This window comes from Varanus komodoensis, unplaced genomic scaffold, assembly GCF_004798865.1.
Source record: "Varanus komodoensis strain SLA01 unplaced genomic scaffold, ASM479886v1 scaffold5, whole genome shotgun sequence".
NCBI lineage: Eukaryota > Metazoa > Chordata > Lepidosauria > Squamata > Varanidae > Varanus > Varanus komodoensis.
The window spans coordinates 25,512,758-25,532,403 of record NW_025336087.1 but is presented as its reverse complement, the minus strand read 5'-3'; the positions used below and the strand labels follow the sequence as shown (position 1 = coordinate 25,532,403).

Here is a 19,646-nt window from a genome sequence, read left to right as displayed (position 1 = left end):
CCCACTTCAGTTTAGACTTTGCCATGTTAAACTGGCAAGGTCTGAAAGAGAATTCTACTTCGATGCTTCAGCTATTGGGTGGTAGAGAAATATAATACTAATACTAATACTAGGAGGAGAAGAACTTTTCACATGGTTGGTAACCTGATAAGGCAAGACTGGGGGAACGTTCTAAGTGCACTCAAGTGAACATGAGCAGAAATCCCTTTCAGGCCTTGCTACTTCAGCACAACAAGGTATGAAGTGGAATGGGCAAGGTATGAAGTGGAATGTGGACCTGAAGATGGAGAGGGGTCAGGTTCAGTGTGCTTGGCTCTGTGTAAGCCCTCATGAATTCAGACAAATGCCTGAACGTTGTTTATACTATTCAGTGGCTAATCATTTCTGTATTCACTCTTACATCACTCTTACCCATCTCTATTTCACCTCACCTACACCTGTCTCTACTACATTATGAAGCACCTTTCCCAAAACTGGTGCCCTCAAGATGCTTTGAACTTCAACTTTCACCAGCCCCAGCAGCATGGTCAATGGTCAAGAATGCTGGGAGTTGTAGTCCAAAACATCTGGAAGTTGTTATGGAGAACCAAAATATACAAATTACCAGCAGTGTTCCAGCTAATGTTATTGACAATATATTTCTCTCAACTGAATAAATTAGCTCTCCTAAAACTATTATCATTTCACATAAATGAAGAAGCAAAGAGAACTATTATTGTTAAGTTTAGCTTAGTCTTACTTTCCGAAAGAGCCTCTGACTTCCACCACCAGCAGATGTTGGGTAATAAATATACACATTGTGGTCCTCAGCACTAACAGGCTTTTCCACAAAAGGTTTTTGGAAAACTTCTCCATTCACCTCCACATGATCTTCTCCTTCAATCAGATTGCATTCTGAAAAGAAAAAACAAAAACTACAACATGAAATATAGACTTCAGGCCTCAGTCACCATTAAAAGATAAAAATTTCATCACAACCAGGGTCTTGATCATTTTTGTTGCTCTTCTCTGTACCTTTTCAAATTCAATATTGTCCTTACTCAGGTGAGGTGACCAGAATTGTGTCTACAATTTTCTAAGTGCAGTTGTACAAAGAATTTGTATAAAGGGAGTAAGATCTTGGCAGCTGTAACTTCTACTACATTCCCTGTTATGGAGTTGTCTTTTTCACAGAGGTCACGAACTGGACCAACTGAGAAGCTTCAATTCAACACTTAAAATCAGAGGTCTGCATTTTCAGTTTCATTTGAATGCTTCCCTGTCTTTTGGTATTCCACTCTGCTATCTTGCATAAGTCAAAAAAAGAAACTAACTGGGCAAGCCTACACATATTGGACAGCTGTAAGAGTGCATGCAAATTTGCAGAAGACAGCCGAATGGAAAAAAATACAAGCAAAATTGCACAATATTCTGGGGCTGAAAAGAAACAAAGAAGTAGTCATGCCAAAGTAAAGTGTGGAGGGGCTGTCACTAGAGGTGGCAGGGGGTTGCTTACTGATCCCTGAAGCCCTCAATGAAATTGCTTTCTCGAGTTGGCATGATGTAATTACTCATTGTGGATCGAACAGATCCTAGAACAAGCCATGGCTTGTCAGAGTTACTTTTTCCTCAAAATAAAGCCACCCTGTGGAAACTGATCTGGGTTCAGACAACATAACAAGCTACCATGCCCAATTATATACTCTGGGTTGTGTCATGCAAATCCAGTCACCAATCAGGTCATACAACATGGCAACTCATCATGACCCACCCATGGTGGGTATTGCAATATGCAAGCTGAGCATGGTTTCTGTAGTGTGGCCTATTTTTCATAAACAGCCCATGACCTCTGAGGTAGCTTGTCTGAACTAGCAGGGCAACTTAATTGTGGGTTTTTAGGAACAGCTACAAAAACCAAGTTAGGGTCAGAAGAAACAAGATATGTGCTAGAACCAGCAGGAGAACTGAAGCAGACTGAGCAGAGATCCAAATCACAGCAAGTCCAACCAGGTTCTGCTAGCAAGCATATAACCCCTGGTGGATTATTTGCAGGGTGCCTTGGCATTATGCACAAACCCTCCCATCCAATCATGTTATTCTTTGCAGTATGAAGTGGCTCAGAGCGCATGATAAGCTCTTTTTATATACAGAGTCTAAAGCAACACTCTGTTAAGAAGGTTACTATTCAGTGCAACTGCTCAAAGCAAGTTGTTTGACAATTTCACTATAACACTGTTACCTTGGGGATTGTTTGGATCGCGGTTTAGAACTGCATAACGAGGAAGCAAAATACCTTCAGCTTCAAGAATTCTATAAACTTCTCTCCTAAAATAAAGATTTCCCATAAAAGTATTATAATCAATAAAAGTACACATTCACATAATCTATAATATAAAGTCACTGAGTTGCCATATAATGTTGTTTAATGGCTGTCTAATCAGAGACCTGCACTACTGTTAAAAGTAAAAATACAAGTGAGGTGCTGTGAGTCCTCACCTTCTCAGAGTACTTTTATTGAGGGCTGTAGTCAACCTAGAACAGGAACATTACAGTGCTCTTCCGGCCTCCAAGATGGGAAGAAGTTGAGAATGATGGAAGGGAAAAAGGACATCCTCTACTTCCACCTCCAGTCTTCTCCTGCTGTCCTAGCTAGCGCTAGAAGATCTGACTGGCAATGGGTGCTAGTCTCAGATTTAGGCACTGTACAGTGGGTGTTAATTTTCCATTTATTTCTTCCTAAAATCACCTCATATTGCACAGGGATGGGATTTTTTAAAATCTCATGGCACATACCTCTAACTCTAACCTCCCTGCCATCCAGGATACCCACTACAAGACATTAGGAACTTCTGGTAGCCCAGTATCCTCTCTTTTTGGTCTCTATTTTCCTGCCACTCAATGATAAGGCTGACCCTTGACAGATAACTATGGGTTAAACAACTCAAAGTAAGCCATGGTCAAGTCAGAGCAAGTGAACATATTTCCCAACATGCTAAGCCCCTTGAGAATATTAATCATACACTATAGTGAAAATTCCTCTGTGCCTGATAGACAATCAGGCACAGAGGAGTTCTGTGCCTCCTCCACCCTCTGGTTCCCCAGGCCCATCTTCCTGCAGTATCATCAGCCTAATCACAATGGTTATACTACTACAACCATTTTAACCAGGAAAAACGTAAGCCAAGTAGTAGTGTGTTTAAGTATTTATGTGCAATTGTATATTTATACTTAATCACAATTCATGGTTTCCTACTTACCTGTCTTGTATGTGGTACTGCATATTCAAGTCATTGATAACAAATGGATTCCTGAGTTTCGAATACGCAACTGCTTTGTCCAGTGGAAATCCTAAATTAATGTATTAAGGAATATTAGCTCATAATTGCTACTTTAAATCAATAGAACAGAAATTATTACTTTCAGAATTGAACCGTGCTGGAGAGATTTTGTTTTGAATTTCTTCAGGTGCAATCTAATCCAGATGCCCACATCCCCCTAAGCTTGGGGGATTACAGGCATCCTATGCATGGTGGAAGGAACAGGAGAAGCAAAGGCTGCCCCATGCTTTTCCCATCCTGCAAAACACTTAGATGGCTGATTTTGGCTGAATTAAGTATCATGTCATAGCATGTGAGAAAAGCAGGCTGAGGTGCCACAGGATGCTGTCTATCCTGGTGATGGAGCCTGTCTCTGAGATTCTTCTTGCAACCTAGGACTTGCATTTGGCTCTGTCAGGAGGCCACGGGATTGCATTGCCCATCTATCAATAGTACCTGGTTTTCAGTGAAATTCATTTTGTTTGATCCATCCCACTTTAGAAATTCTTTAGTTGTTCTATTTAATTCTTGTCAATTGAACAGTCATGTCCCCAGTATCAACATTACATCTTTAGTTCAAATTAATATTTAGACAAAGATACTTGGAATACAACAATAATGCAACAATTCAGTAGTTCCTTTTGGGCAATATACACTTTTTGGAATTTCTGAACACCCTAGGAAGTGATTTTCACTGAAGTTGATAGGACTTAGGACTGTGCAAAGATGCATGGATCAATGCATCAACAGAGTCTTTCATTAAAAGAAAAAAACTATTTGAGAGTAGATAAATTAACAGTTGAAAAGCAATGTAACAAGGAAGCAAGACATTTACTTTTCCCGTAAATTAGAGTAATCCTCCTCAGAACTGATTTGGACCAGGGAATCACCAGGTGGCTAAAGGTTAAGTATCCCCTCCCTCCCTGCTTCTTTTACTTTTATAAAACTGTCGAGTGGATCTTGTTACTTATTACGGAGTAATTTTCTGTAGTAGTTCTCCAATGATAAGAGGGATACATTGCTTTACATAGATCTTTTTTCCATACTTGTAAAACAAAGTCCAAACAGTGGTGATTATTATAGTAATATAAACAAAGTCAATCCATTTTTGAAAACAGCCTTCTTTAGAAGCAAATACCACTTATTTATAGGAAGTCTTACTAAATGTAAGGGTAAAGTGCATACAATATTTTTATTTATTTGGGTTTTTATATTTATTTATTCTGTTCATTAGCCCAAGGCTCTCTGAACGGCTACACTATGTGTAGAAGTTTGCGAGTAAGTGAAACAATGGATCCCTCCCATCACTGCAGCACTACTGCTTTTTTAATAAATAGAAAATTATTTTCTAATAGTATATTAATAGTATTATTAAGAGGCAAAATGTCTGTAAGACAACAAATAGCAATTTGGAGACTTTTATGTTGTTGGGAATAAAGAACAATCACCTTTAGAATGAAAAGAAATGAGACAGTCACATAAAGGCCAGTTTTCCACAGGTTCATTCAAAATGACATCCTCTTCAAAAATTACTACTGTGATATACTTAAACATGGAAAGGCGTTCAAGGATTTCATTCATTGGTTTTGATTTGGATTTCTTTGCCATAGAACATATTCCAACCAAGATCTGTCTTTCTGGTGGCTAACGATAATAAAAAGAAGGTCAATGACGGTATTAATAATTGAAACAATGATTTTTTTCATTATTTGTTTCAATATTCTTCACTGTAGGTTAAGCAAACAATGGCCACATTCCATGCATATCAAGTTTTAAATAGCATGCCCCTCAGACCTATTTAAGGAGTAGCAAATGCAACCTGAAATCAGTGCCTTATCTTCCATGCAATATGCAACAGTAAAAAAATAAGTATAAAGAGAAACAGTATGCTTCCATATTCCATATGAAAAATAAGGATTTAAGATTTCAGGAACAAGGGCAATACTGGCAACTGTTCAGGGTTTAAAAAAATAAGAACATATACAAATGCATTGGCTACATCCCATTCACAAACTTTATAGAAACGTAACTATGAAAATTTAAGGCCACGACTTCAGAATAAAGATGCCTTTCTGTATTTAGTTTATAAGCTATCACAGAAACTAGAGACTGCTGTGCAGCCTCCATTAACACAAAGGGCATTTGTGAAGAGGGTCCATGTAACTGTAGCCAGGAGCAACACAACAAGGTATTTTGCAGGACTGTGTCTACAATGATACTTGAAGCAACAGTATGCTTCTCTTAATTGATAGACAGACAGCTAGAAAACAAAAATAAATACATTCTAGCTTTTTTTTTCAACAAGTGAAAGACATTACTTTCCATTCAGAGCATGATTAATATTATTTGAATCAGTAAAAGTGAGACAGCAGATATAGTATTTTAAATGTAATATATTTAATATCATCTTTTAAATTTAAAGACTTTCTATTTTTAACAATATGCATTTTGGAAATCATTTCAGGCTTTAGTACTTATACATTTTAGAAGAGCCCTTAATGTCCTCTAACTATGGCACTGAAAACTAGTGAAGCACAAAATGCACACAGTACATCTGGAAACTACTTAAGCACAAACAAGACACAGTACATACAGAATCATACTCCTCGTCTTCATCTTCGTGATCATAGAAGGAATCAAATTCTGCAGACCTGGTTCGATCCAAAAGCTCATCCCCATCTTCACCACCCACAAAAAACCTAGGAATGTCACTCTCTGTTGCATTAACAGACATGGTTATAAATCTTGAAGTGATCTATGTAGAAACTGCAGTCAATCTGAGCACAGAGACACTGTACATAATTCCCAGTAGCTAGGGTAATAAAAATCCTTGCTGCTTGGCACTGCTTACGCAGTTGCTTGTTGCTCTGACAGTCAGCTGCCAAATGCAGTTTAATTGATATCATCTGTCCATTGTTTTCCGTTGTTATATTTGTAAAAAAACAATGACCCTGCAGGTTACCATTTTCCTGAGATACTGCAGCAATTTTCAAACCTAAAAAGTAAGAAAAAGAAGCCAAAAAGTTGAACAGCATATTAAGCATATTTAATTTCAGTGATATATTTGAAATAACCTTTCTAAATATTTATCTTATGACCAAATTAATGCCATTCTATACAATATAAAAGCAATACTAAGCAGTTAAACTATAGTACGTTAGTAACAAAGAATAGCATACATACTGTACAATGCAGTATAGTATATTATATAGTATAATTACATTGCAGGAATATCCCACCTTGTTTCCTTCATGAGAGGAACCCAAAACCACTTACAACATCATGGGTTTTTAAATTGGAATTTTATTATATGTATTTTCTGCTGTATTTTAACATGCTTTTCTTGGTTTGTGAGCCATCTTGAGATCCGCTTTGGGTAAAGACAGAGTAGAAATGTTTTAAACAAACAAACCAACCAACCAACCAACCGCGTGAGGTAGGCTGAGTTTGCGAATGGCCTCAAGTCACCTAGTGAGCTTTATGGTTGCGTGGGGACTGAGTGGGGATGAGAACCTGAATTTCCAGATCCCCAATCCAACACTTTAACCAGCATATCCCATTGGTTCCCCAGTATTATGGTCCTTTCTTTTTCATTGCCTCGTGGTGCTATAGTAACACACTCCAATCTAATCCAAAAGCAAAAAACTTAATCCCTGAGGGAACTTGGTGTTGGAAAGTGCCCCGAATACTTTCTTACCATAGGATGTGGTAACATAGGATGTGACATGGAACAACTGATAAAAACCAAGGCATAAGAATGGTTTTAAAGAAAACCAAAAGCAGTAGCAAAGTGTGAAGTGTATGAGCATGGATAAAGCTAGCAACAGCATACACAATAAAGTGGAAAATAAATCCAAAAAAAAGGATTATCCCTGAAAAGTACACATACATCTCTACATAATTACTACATAATCTAAGAATGCTGAGAGCTCCAGGAATGAATTTAGCTAACAATACAAAGCAATAGTTTCTGTCAGCATTTTGGTGGGATTATTTATAGCCAAAAGGCAGAATCATTTCCAGGGAACAATGTATTTTCTCATGCATGTCAACATTATGTGTTTTTAAAAACATAACGTTTTAAGTAGTTATGTTCTTAATCCTATTAAAAGCAGTGCTATAGTTTCATTTAAATGAAACTTTATTTGCAGTAGTATGTAAGCGGTATTTTAATAGGCTATTTAATAGGCTATTTTACATGACCCTAAACAAATTTGGAAGCAAATATGAAAGATTTGATAGCCTGTTTCTATACAGTGTTTCCTAGATCAGTGCTTTTAAGAACATAATCTCTATGCATATTTACATAGAGTGTGTGTGGTGCAGTAGTTGAAGTGATATGAACGTAAATTGGGTCCTGGTTACCTGAAGGAGCACTTACGTCCATATATGCCCGCCCGCCCCGAGATCAGCGGCAGAGGCCCTTCTCCGGGAACCCTCCGTGAAGGAAATTAGGAAGGTGAGTACTGGGAGGAGGGCTTTCTCTGCAGTGGTGCCTAAGTTATGGAATGCGCTCCCCAGAGAGGTCTGCCTTGCGCCGTTGCTATTTGTTTTTCGGTTTCAGGAGAAGACCTTTTTATTCAAACGTCATTTTAACTGTTAAGACTATTTAGTTTTTTATTCTTCGGCCAGGGCGGCTATATTGTTAACTTGTTTTATATTTTTATTGTATAATATTTTAATTGATAGATTTGTGAGCCGCCCCGAGGCTTCGGCGAATGGGGCGGCATAGAAATTTGCTAAATAAATAAATAAATAACTTGAAGTCATGAGACCTGGGTTCTAGTCCCCACTTGGTAGACTGGCTGGCTATTGGCCAGTCACAGACTCTCAGTTGAACCTTACCTCAAAGGGTTGTTGTGAGGATTAAATGGAGAGAAACAGCCATTTAAGCCATCTCTGAGCTTCTTGCAAGATGCGAAGAGATAGGATATAATTATAATAAATATATTTACTCAGACCAAGTCAATGACAGTTGTTCCCACATAAGCATAGATGGAATTGTGGTTATGGGATTTTACACTAATTCCTTTTATATTTTGCTTCTGGCTCAAAGGACACAAACTCACTACTTACTCTTTTGGTGATTTAAGCACAATGAACGTCAAGAAAAGACATTGCTTGTTTTTTCAATTTTATTTATTTATATTTATATTTTTACACTGTGGACAGTTTACAAAATCAAAATACAATAATAAACATAAAACAATAATGATAAAATCACCATAAAATACAATAATAGATTAATACAGCATCATCATCACAGCTCAATCTTAGAGGTACGGTATGAATATAAAAAATGGGAATAAAAACCTAACTATTTAAATAATGGAAAGATACTAAGGTTTTTGCCTGGTGCTGAAAGGAACATAAACTAGGCAAACTAATTTGGAGAGCTGATTCTACAGATGGGTGCCACAGCCAAGAAGGCCCTTCCCCTAGTAGCCACTCTCCTTGCTTCTTTTGGAGAGTGCTCTTTGAGAAGGACCTCTGCTATCTATCTCAGTGTAAACATTATCTGATGCTTACATTAACTAACGTTTACTTATAATAAAAAATACCATGATCTAAAAACCAAAGTTTTAAAAAACTATATAACCTAAACCACAGTGATGTAAAAGGAGTATGTTTCACAGTGACTGGAACATTTGCAGGGTTGTGCTGAACCCAATCTCATATGATAGAGGAACATTACATACTATGCCCTGTATTGAAGCCTCATCTATCCATGCTTTCCTTGTTGGTATGATTTTAATGCCTCCGAACCTCAGAGAGTATCTGTTTCTAAACAGATCCATCTCTTGAGATCTAAACTCTCTGATGAAGACATCTCTTGCCTTTGGACACAGATCCTCTTGTCATATAGCTCCTGAGAGTCACAGAAACCTCACGAGGCTTCCAACTGGAAAATGTCCATGCACCCAAATATCTTACTACAGATATGTTACTGATTCTACAAGTCATAGTTCTGACGACTAACATGCTGTGTCCTCCCCTCTTCTTGTGCAATTTGGATAGTTGGAAATATTCCACCTGAACCAGTCCAATAAATAAAGAGGCTGCATATCTGACATTTTAAGGGTAAAAGCAAACCATCAGCTGTAAGTCTATTCAGCTTCCTCAGCTCACCAGACTAAATCTTTCTATTTTCATGCAATCAATACTATTAATATATTTATAATTTTGCAGTTCCAGATTTGTGCACAACTTTCAGGTTATTTTTGGTACATTGAGAGCTATTGAAATATCAGCATTGTTTTATGATCTTCATCTTTTCAGTTATTGTCTTCTTCTCATTCTCCATTTTTAATTGGGGCTTTCTTATCTTTTATTTTAAAGCTGATTTTGCAAATCTTATCTGTCAAGTGCCTTGTTTATACATTTTCTTACACTATCTTGTACAGTTCCCCCCTACCCCAATAACCATGTATTACCATAATAATGTTTCTCTTTAAAATAAATCTAAATAGTACAGTACTGAAGTTTCTATAAGTGTGAAGCTGATTCAGTATTATAAAAACCCAACTCAAAACCTTACTCTCCCAAAGCACACTAACTGCAAAAGGAAGAAGCACAGACTGTTACTATGAATCATATACAACATCACACAAAATACTCCATGAGGTCAAATCAGAAGCAATAAGAAAAAAGGTGGAATATAGATAAGATTAATAAATTACTAATAAATAAATATAACCTCTTCAAAATTTTAAACTAGCACAAAATGTTATATTTAACTATATGGCAACTTCACTAATTATTGCATTAGTGTATTTGATATTAACATTTTTGGCACGTAAGCCAAGTCACCCCAGCATCGCCCCAGCATCAGCATCGGCATCAGATAACAGTGCACATAGTGGCCGTGCGCATGCTCAGAAAGGAGTAGAAGTGCCAGGTGATGACATCACGAGCTGCAACTCATTAGCCACGACTCATCCAAGCTTTCACATGGCTGATCAGTGCACTACCATTTGCTTGAACAGACTCTGAGTTGTTTTTTCTAAATTAAAACCTCAGTATTCAGGTTTCATTGCAGTGTTGGCACTTTGCAATAAATAAGTGGGTTTTGGGTTGCAGTGGGCACTTGCTCTCTAAAAGGTTCGCCATCACCGATCTAGGGGATCAAAAGTTCCTTCAAATTCCCAGATCCAAAGTCAGAAACAGAGCTCCAACCAAAGAGCAGGCAATCCATGCTCCAATCACACTTGTCCCCTCACATCTGACACAGAAAAATCAAGGTAACTGCTTCTCTATGCTGGGAAAAGGACATTAGAGAGTGGTTAAGGGGGTGTTTCAGGGGGAGAGGATGAGACTGGAGGAGAGTAATTATTTACCGATGACCTAATAAATAAGTGCCACATTCCTTCCCTCCCTCTGAACTACTTCAGTTAGATGGCTGAAATAGACAAACTAGTTGAATTTCAAAGTGGGAGGTGAGGAGGAAGCAATGATTACCTCCACCACTCTTCCCATTCTGTAGTGCAGGGTCTCCAACTCAACTGACCTGGGGGCCGCTGGAAGTAGAGTCTGGGTAAGGCTGGGCCGCATCAAGTATTCCACCACCGCGGTGGTGGTGGGCCACTCATCCCGCGTCGCTCCCAGAGGCCGGCCCGGGCGCCGCCGGCGCTTTGAAGGCCGCAGGGCCCCTCCCCCCTGCCCCACCCGGCCCGGCAATTGGCCCGCGGGCCGCGAGTTTGAGACCCCTGCTGTAGTGGATGTTCATGAGCCTCCAGCTTTGCAAGCATCAAGGCCACAATCAATAGAACTGTACTGTAAATGATTGTAAACCAAACAGATAAAATACAGAAAGTGATGTGGGAAAGGACTTTAAAAGTCTGCGATATCAAAATGTTATTATAGCTATTGGACTGTATATAAAGAAGCAGAAATGGAACTCTGTTCACACCATGGGTCTTTCCATCTCCCTCTGTATCTCATTGCCCCAGTCTGAAAAGTATCTTCTGAGGAAGGGGATGAGATCTGTATAGACTGCAACATGGTAAAGTTAGAGGGACAGCCATAAACAAGCAGAACTGTCTTGCGTATTTACAAAACACCCTTTGAAAGCCAATAACAGTTATTGTTGGTGTTGCTGCTGCTGCTATTATTTATAATAATTATATTTCTATACCACCAAATAGCTGAAGCTCTATGGACCATTCACAACAGATAAAGTACAATAAGAATAGAATGAAAAATACAGTGCAATAAAATGTCATAAATGCAAAATTTAAAAGCCAAATTTAAAACCAAACTAAAATAGCTATAATAGCTTACTCAAATAACAAAACCTGTTAAGCGGTTAACATAATATCTCAATATAATATAAAACTAGTTAAATGCCCTGTCAAAAAGGGCAGTATTAACCTGGTCTGGATGAGATGCACGGTGTAGAAAAAGTGGAGGGGGAGACATTTTCTCCCTCTCCCATAACACTAGAACTGGGAGTCATCCCATGAAGCTGATTGCTAGAAGGCTTAGGACAGATAAGAGAAAGTACTTCATCACACAACCTTTTGTTAAACTATGGAATTCACTACCAGAAGAAGTGTTAATAGCCACCAGTTCAGATGGCTTTAAAAAGGGATTGGACAGATTCATGGAGGAGGCAACTATCAGTGGGCACAAGCCATGCTGGTTATGTGCAACCTCCTTTGCCAGAGGTGGCATGCCTGTATACACTAGTTGCTGAGGTGGAGGTCTTGTTCTAATCCTGTGAGCAGGTGGTCTGCCATCACATGTAAAGAGAACTAGACTAGACCATGCTGGTCTGATCCAGAATGGCTTTTCTGATGTTTGGCCTCAGCTTGTTCCATAACTGGAGGCTGCCACTGAAAAGGCTTTCTTGTTGCCACCAACCGAACCTCCTTTGGAGATGGCAATTGGAGGCAGGTCTCAAATCCTGATCATAGCGTACGGGTAATTTGTGATTTGAAAAGGAACTCTGTCATGTGTCGTGATCCCAAGCCATGCAGGGCTTTATAGGTTAAAACCCGCAAGTAGAACTGACCTTAGAAACATACATTGACAGCCAATGTAAGCAGGCAAGAATTGATGTTATGTATTCAAACCTTCTGGGTTCTCTTCTTAATCTGGCTGCCACATTTTACACAAACTGCAGCTTCTGAACAGTCTTGAGGGCAGCCCCATGTAGACTACATTGCTGTAATCTAATTTAAAGATGGGTACCAGAATGTAGATAACTGAAACCAGACTTTCCCTGTCCAGATAAGGCAAGAAGCTGTCAAAGCTGATAGAAGGCATTCTGCTACTAAGGCCATCTGGGTTTTATGTAGGATCTGTAAATGCACTTGTGTGCAGTTTGCAGAACTTCCTGGGATTAATTATGAGTTAAATCCAATGTCGTTCTAATAGATGTCTGCTAGAACACCGGGACTCTCTCTCACTCTTATCTCTCTTGCAGCTCTTCGGGATGCCTAAATTTTTTCCCCAGGACTTTGCAGTGCATCAAGCTGTTAGGACAAAAGGACTGCCTCCTTCAGGTCCACCTACAGAGGCAGTTCTATCAGGAGAATGACTACTCTGGAAACCTCTGGATATGTTTCAATTAATGGAAGAAATTGCTGTTTCTAATTGAATTAGGTACAGATAGCTTTCATGATGGTAAGGAGAGAATAGTGTGTATGTGCAAGCAGTCTGCACTGCTTTGCAATCCTAACAATATTCAGTAATAACCCAAAGTTGAACAGAGTTTATTTCTTAGCAAAAAAAAGCAGCTGAAAGCTGATTAATTTGTTGCATTTTCAGCATTATCTTTACAGTAACTTTTTCTGGAGCAAGTGAATCACTTTTATTTGCACACTAATTTACAGGTAATATCTACTTAATGCACATAGTGAATACCAATTTAGATGAGCAGACTCTTTTTAAAATGCTGATTATCTGTTCTCCAAAAAATGAGAATAACCCTAGACCTAACCCACAGCATAATATCACGCTGTTTAACAATCCACTCTGTGCTCCTGCTTATTCCATAATAGTCAGATTAAAAAATAACAGAAGTAATTTTATGAAGGTAGCAAGAGCGATGGTTCTGGTTTTTGTCTGTGACATTAGCAGCCTAATAACAGCAACTGTCTATCTTATAAAAGCACTATGCATAGTAGGAACTTGCAGTATTTGTGCTAGGACTGATTCATACTATGGTGGAAGGAAAAATCTGTGTTGCCAACTATGTGTTGAATCTGTAAGCACTGTGCAGTTGGCTTTTGTAACATCACTGCTTTATCAACATGGCTGCAAAAAATGCCCTATTCCAAACTCAAACATGAAAGGAGCTTGAAATATCGCCAGAAGAAACTTACTTTAATTTGCAGTGAGACAGTGAATAGCCAGAGCTACAGAGAAAGAGGGAAAATACAGACACTGAGGATAAACGAAGATGAAATGGGCACACGCTTGAACTAAATGAGTAGTGGAAAGTGAGAGATGTGAGTACATTAAGAAGCATGCAAATGAATACCAAGGAGGAGGATATGAACTTTTATACTAGCTTTTACTGAAAGGTGCTGATGCTGTCACCAAGGAGCAGAACTGTCAATAATAAGGCTGGATATCAGAGGGTATTTAAAATAATGTTTAACCTTTTATTTTACTTTTAAGAAATTATATAGTAAATTTAATTTTTTTTAAAAAATATACAACTGCAAGTAACATTATATTCTTACCAAGCAATAAAGAGAAATGATGAAATATGTAGAAATAAAGAGCCACAAAACAGCATATTCGCCAAATTCCTAACAGTCACAAAGTGATATACTCTCTTCAGTTAGCTGTAGCATTGGGCAGTTTTGATCACCAGTTCATTTTCTAGAATAAAACAAACAAAATATAAGTACATTTCTTTTATGTTTAAGGAAAAGCTGGCATATGATAAAATCATTCTTGCGAGTTCAGATGACATGACAACCCATGGTAAGCAACAACCCAACAACAAGCCATGGGTTTTCTGTGTATCTTGTTCTTGTGAAATAACCCATGGGAAGTAGGTTTGGACATCATCACAACCCATCATGGTGGATAGGCATACCATGCAAATGCAGTCATTTCTACCTCATTTCGATACAGCTCCACAGCTGAAGCTCCCTGGGCGGTTTACACAGTCAATAAAAAAAGATAATAAAAGTGCAATAAAAATATCATGAACTCAGAAAAAAAGATTTTAAAAGCTAAAAATAAATAAAACACCTAGTAACAAGGAATAACAAAAGAGAGAAAGTGGCTCTGCAAAATACTTGGCGATTCCACCGCACGCCCCCCCCCCAAGCCCCTAGGTGGCTGAGTCTTCAAAAGCCCCAGAAAAGAGGGCTGTCTTAGCCTAGAAACAAAAAGATGAGATTGGCATCAGCTGGGCCACAGTATGGAGATTATTCCATAGATGAGGGAGCTGCCACCAAGAAAGCCCTCCCTCCTGTTGCCACTCTCCACACCCCCCTGGGAGCTGGTACTCGGAGTAAGGCTGCAAATTATTATGATCATTGTACACAGGATGGATTTGATTAGTGCACTTGTCAGTAAGACTAGATTTAAATCATGGTTTTCTACATAATCTGCATGCCTGCCTGCTTTACCCTTAGGTAAAAGAACGTCATTAAAATATTCCCAAACTGTCTCTTTTTTATGACCTGCTATCATTATAGGTTTTCTCCTCCAGGAAAAGAATAATATGATAAACCTCAGGCTATACACAAAATGATCCAAAGACTTGTAGATTATTTTGTTCAGAAGGTGTCACTTTCTTTTTCACTGCTTGCCCCTTCCTACTCACACATAGCTTCTTTTCTGATCTTTTCCTCTCCTTTCCTTTTTTTTTTTTTTTAATTTGCTGGATTATTTTTTAAACTTAGTACTTAAGAGATAAGGAATTGATTCTGTATACATAGGTTTGCAAAGGAACAATAGGATAGAGGTCTTTTTCTCAACTCTGTATGTTTATTTTATAACATGTTTGCTGTGAAGAAGAGGCATGTTATCTTTGCAAACATAAATTTGCAGTTTTGAGATCTGTAAAATCAAGCATCTGCGATCGTATCTTCTAGATGGAAAGACTGCCAAATAATCTTACAAAAACCTCTGGAAGAGCATGACATTGTGAACAGATTAATGATATTCATTTACCAAAAAATTTAAACATTGCATGAATATGCAGTTTCATGCTACATCATTAAAAACTCATCCTTATTTCATGATGAATAACCTGTGGACTATAATGAGTCTTCAATAGAAAACTTTCCATAAATAGATTTTTCCTCAAAAAGCATTTTATTTAAAAAATCTAATTTAAATAAAAACATCCAATTTTTATTTTAAAAAAAATCATTGATTTTTTTATCCACCCCAAATGTACATGAACAAGATGTAATTGCATAGACCTTTAAAGCATTTTATTTCGATCTAAAGAAATTTTAGGGAGAAATATTAGGTTGGATCTGGACTTCCTCTTTTGTGAATGAGGAGCTCTATCCATTTGTGGAGGACACTAGGGGACTGCCCCGTGAAGAAAGTCAAAAGTTCTTCCTATGCCTGCAGCTCCCAGCACCACCTCCTACACTGTTCCATAGAAAACTGAAGGCTGTCATGCAAAAGGGAAAACTGCCACCCTGCCCTTCCCTCTGGCATCAGTGAAATTTCACTGAGTACATATCTAGGTACCGTAAGATTCAGGACATGGGGTGGCAGGCAACTAAGTTTGGAACACCACAGCTGGGGACCAGGTGCAAGGTAGAATCCTGCACAGGTTCAGTGCGTCAGAAGCAAGAGGCATGTTTATTTAAAAGCCCAGGGTCAACACCAGGGAGACAGCAGATCCAAGCAGAGTCCAAGATAGCACAATCCAAAGGTCAAGTTCAAGAAAAACAGTCACATTCAAGAGCAAGGCAAGGGGTGGATGCTGGTACTTGTGAACCAGGGTCAGACTAGAGAAAAGGATGGAAGCAGGAACAGTCTAGAGTGGGGCAGGGCAGGGCAGGGCAGGGCAGGGCAGGGCAGGGCAGGGCAGGGCAATGCAACGCAAAGAGCCAGAGCACACATTAAATCACAAGGACAACTTGCATTGCTGTGGCAAGCAGCAGCAGCACAGGTAGGCCTCTTATGCTTGTCTCTAGGCCCTCCAGCTGCACTGCATAATTGCTCCTCAGTTGTTCCCTGCAAGTACCTGCAAAGGTGTTCCTGGTTCTGCAGGCACTTGCAGGATCACTCAGACTCTGAGCCTGCCAGATATAACCCATGAAGTTTTAGGCGAAAACATGTTCTTAGTGACATGGACCAAACTAATCATGTCTACTGAGAAGTTAGTCTCATTGAACTAAACAGGTGCAAAAGATCTGGCTGTACCTATGCTTAATATAATCATTTCCCAGAAACTGATATGAAAATTAGTTCTACCCCCTGGTTTGAACTCATGACAAAATGCTAAAAAATAACATAATGGCTTATAAATGTGTGAGATAGACTTGACAAATGGTGAGCATTTGTGCATGAACAGTCAAACAAAGCTATCAACTCTACCACAGTTTTATTTGGAATTTGTCTAGATTTGTACTGTTCTGCTTCATGGGGATTCCACCGTGCAACTAATTTTTAATTTATATCACTATTAATTGCAATTAATCATACAGGATGGAATCCAGCACTAGAGGAAGCTTATTTTTTATCACTTCAAAAAGGTGTTTACATTCTGAGGGCAACATACCCTCCAACTAAGTAAAACTGTACAATTTAGCTTTAACTGACTTTTTACCCAGTGCACCACCTGGGATTATAATGAGCTTTGCTAATATAAAGACTGCCATGCTATTTATTATTATTTATTTAACTTTTAAATGACTCAATAACCAAAGTCCTCTGCATGGTCTACAACAATTCATAAAAAACACAGATAACAAATTATCAGATAAAGTTTCAGTATATAAAATCTAAAACAGTTTAAACAAGGAAAAACATTTAAATAAAAATATCAAACATACTAAAAACACAACTAACACAAATGTTGTATCATATGCCATCAATTACCACTACAATTACAGCAACAGAGGGCAGCCTTAACCTGACATTGAGAGGATGAAATGATTGTGGCCAGGAAAGTGTCAGCAGGGAAATAATTCCATAATTAGTGGGAAGTGCAACCCTATTCAGAACAGGAGGCAAACTCTCCATTCAGTCAGAAGTACCACTCACTAGCAACATCTCAGTTTTGTCTGGGCTGAACTTTATTAGTCCTCATAAATCCATTGTCACAGTCATGCACTGTAAGCACATCCGCTATCTCATTTCATGAAGAGGAAAAGGAGAAGTAGAACTGTTTGCCATCAGCATACTGACAAAGATGCATTCCACATGACCCCAATTAGCTGTTTCATGTAGATATCAAATAGCATGGAAGACAGAATCAGTCCTTCTTTATTTATGTTCTTTGCCCACTCCAACAAAGCTGTGTGTCTCAGCACGGGAGAGGAAAGATCTGAGTTAAAGCATGCCTCTATGTTTTCACTCACTGCTTCTTGCTCCAGAACACTAGGTGATATCAGATATTTGTAACTCACTCAGTTTCCAATCACTATTTTCAACTTGAGTGTTAACTACAGACCTCATGGATGTGAATTTTTGAACATTTTTATTTCTCCTCCATCTCTACATCTACTACCAAGTCTGATAAAAAAAACTTCTAGGGAGCTGGAAACCTTTCATTATCTTTTCTGGTGTGTTAGATGGTCCTAACAAAGCTATTGCCTAACTGTGGAATTTAGATTTCTTCATCTGATTGTGGAAAAAAGGTTTTTCTTTTCCTTGTGATATGTCTTTCAAAAAATTCCTTATTTTCAATCTGTTAATCCCCCTCAACTTACTTTTTCTAATACCTTAAAATCTGATAACATAGGGTGCTATCCAATAGTGTCATTCCACTATTAAAATGAAACCACTGGAGGAACAGATTTCCTTCCCCTCCCCCTGCAGGCCTCTATGTCTCCCACAAGGCTGCTCTGGAGGGTTTGGGACTCCTTTATATGGTGGGGGCTGCAGGAAGAAGAGAACTGGGAAGTTTATTGTATGATGTCCATTACATGAGAGCTGGGCCCAAACTATAATGTCCTCTTGGATTGCATTAGAAGCCTATATACATTATCTGATTACCTTAATTCGAAAAAACTAAATTATATCTAAAGAGAAAACTACAGATACCTTCATATGCAAAAAGAATTCTATATATAGCTTTGTCTTTAATTCTATTAGAAGTAAGATAAGGAGAGCATAGATTCATCTCAAAAGGTACTCCTTGCTTATTTTTCTGCTTCAGAATGGGTCATGACAATGTGTAATATGTGGGCTACCTTCGAAAATGTTCCAGACACTTCAGTTGGTCCTGAAAAGGGCAGTAAGATGACTACGTGGGGTGGGCCAATACATCTACAGCATTATACAAATACTTTCCAATTGCACTGGATGTTGGTCTGTTTCCAGAGCCAAGCCAAAGCTTCTATTAACCTTTATGTGTTATAGACCTCAGCATTACCCAGTCAGCTATACTGTCTGGGAAAGGCATCTTAAAGCTCCAAGTCCTTTAAAGCTCTAAATGGCTTGATGATTGGCTACCTAAACAAGGAATTTATTTGGCTGCTTTTATCAAATGACGTCTGAGGGGGGAAGAGGGCTTTTTTGTGATAGCAGCCTGAATATGGAAAACTTTCCCAAGAAATACTTTTCTGTAACTCATGTTATATTCTTTTCAGTACCAGGGGAAATCCCTTTTTATTTTTGCAGGCATTTTAATCTTTTAGGGTACACTCCAATGAGGCTGCCCATAACCCTTCAAATTTGGAGGACTACAGGTATCATATGCATGGTGGGAAGAGCATGCAGATGAAGGTGCTCTTCCTGCCCTGAAAAATGCTTAGACTGCTAATTTCAGCTATCTAGGTATGGCACCTCATTGCTCAAGGAGAGAAAACGGCAGCATCACTAGGGAACCACATCTGCTCTATTTATGTATTTACTGCAATTTGGTTTTGTTCATCTGATTTTTAGCTCTAGTTCACATTTTCATGGTTTTAAAACTACACTGCTATCCAAAGAATATAAATCACTGATCGGTATACAAATATTGTATGCATGCATGCATTCACACAAACAGCAACACATTTAAGCTATCATAACTATTGTGAACAACTGTGCTTTTTATGAAAAAATAAATGTTTGATAGAAGGAATTTGATTTCATTTAGGATGTAGCGGATGCACAGAAAGCATGCTGACAGGTGCAACACAACAAGAGCATTTGCTGTCTGTTACAACCTGCAATGCACATCAGCTTCCGATTTACTAATCGCCAAAC

General features: G+C 38.5%; 1 protein-coding gene across 10 annotated transcripts in view; it reads right to left on the bottom strand.

Moving 5' to 3' along the window:
- Positions 1-19,646, bottom strand: part of PPIP5K2 (diphosphoinositol pentakisphosphate kinase 2) — a 69,472-nt gene that overhangs the window by 46,191 nt on the left and 3,635 nt on the right. For all 10 annotated transcript variants that reach the window (XM_044445750.1, XM_044445751.1, XM_044445753.1 and 7 more), the window contains exons 2-7: positions 13,988-14,129; positions 5,890-6,291; positions 4,745-4,940; positions 3,237-3,327; positions 2,219-2,304; positions 740-894 (exon numbers count right to left, since the gene is read on the bottom strand). In XM_044445750.1, coding sequence (XP_044301685.1) covers positions 740-894; positions 2,219-2,304; positions 3,237-3,327; positions 4,745-4,940; positions 5,890-6,030 — 669 coding nt within the window. In that variant the 5' untranslated portion in view covers positions 6,031-6,291; positions 13,988-14,129. The remainder of the gene's footprint in view (positions 1-739; positions 895-2,218; positions 2,305-3,236; positions 3,328-4,744; positions 4,941-5,889; positions 6,292-13,987; positions 14,130-19,646) is intronic.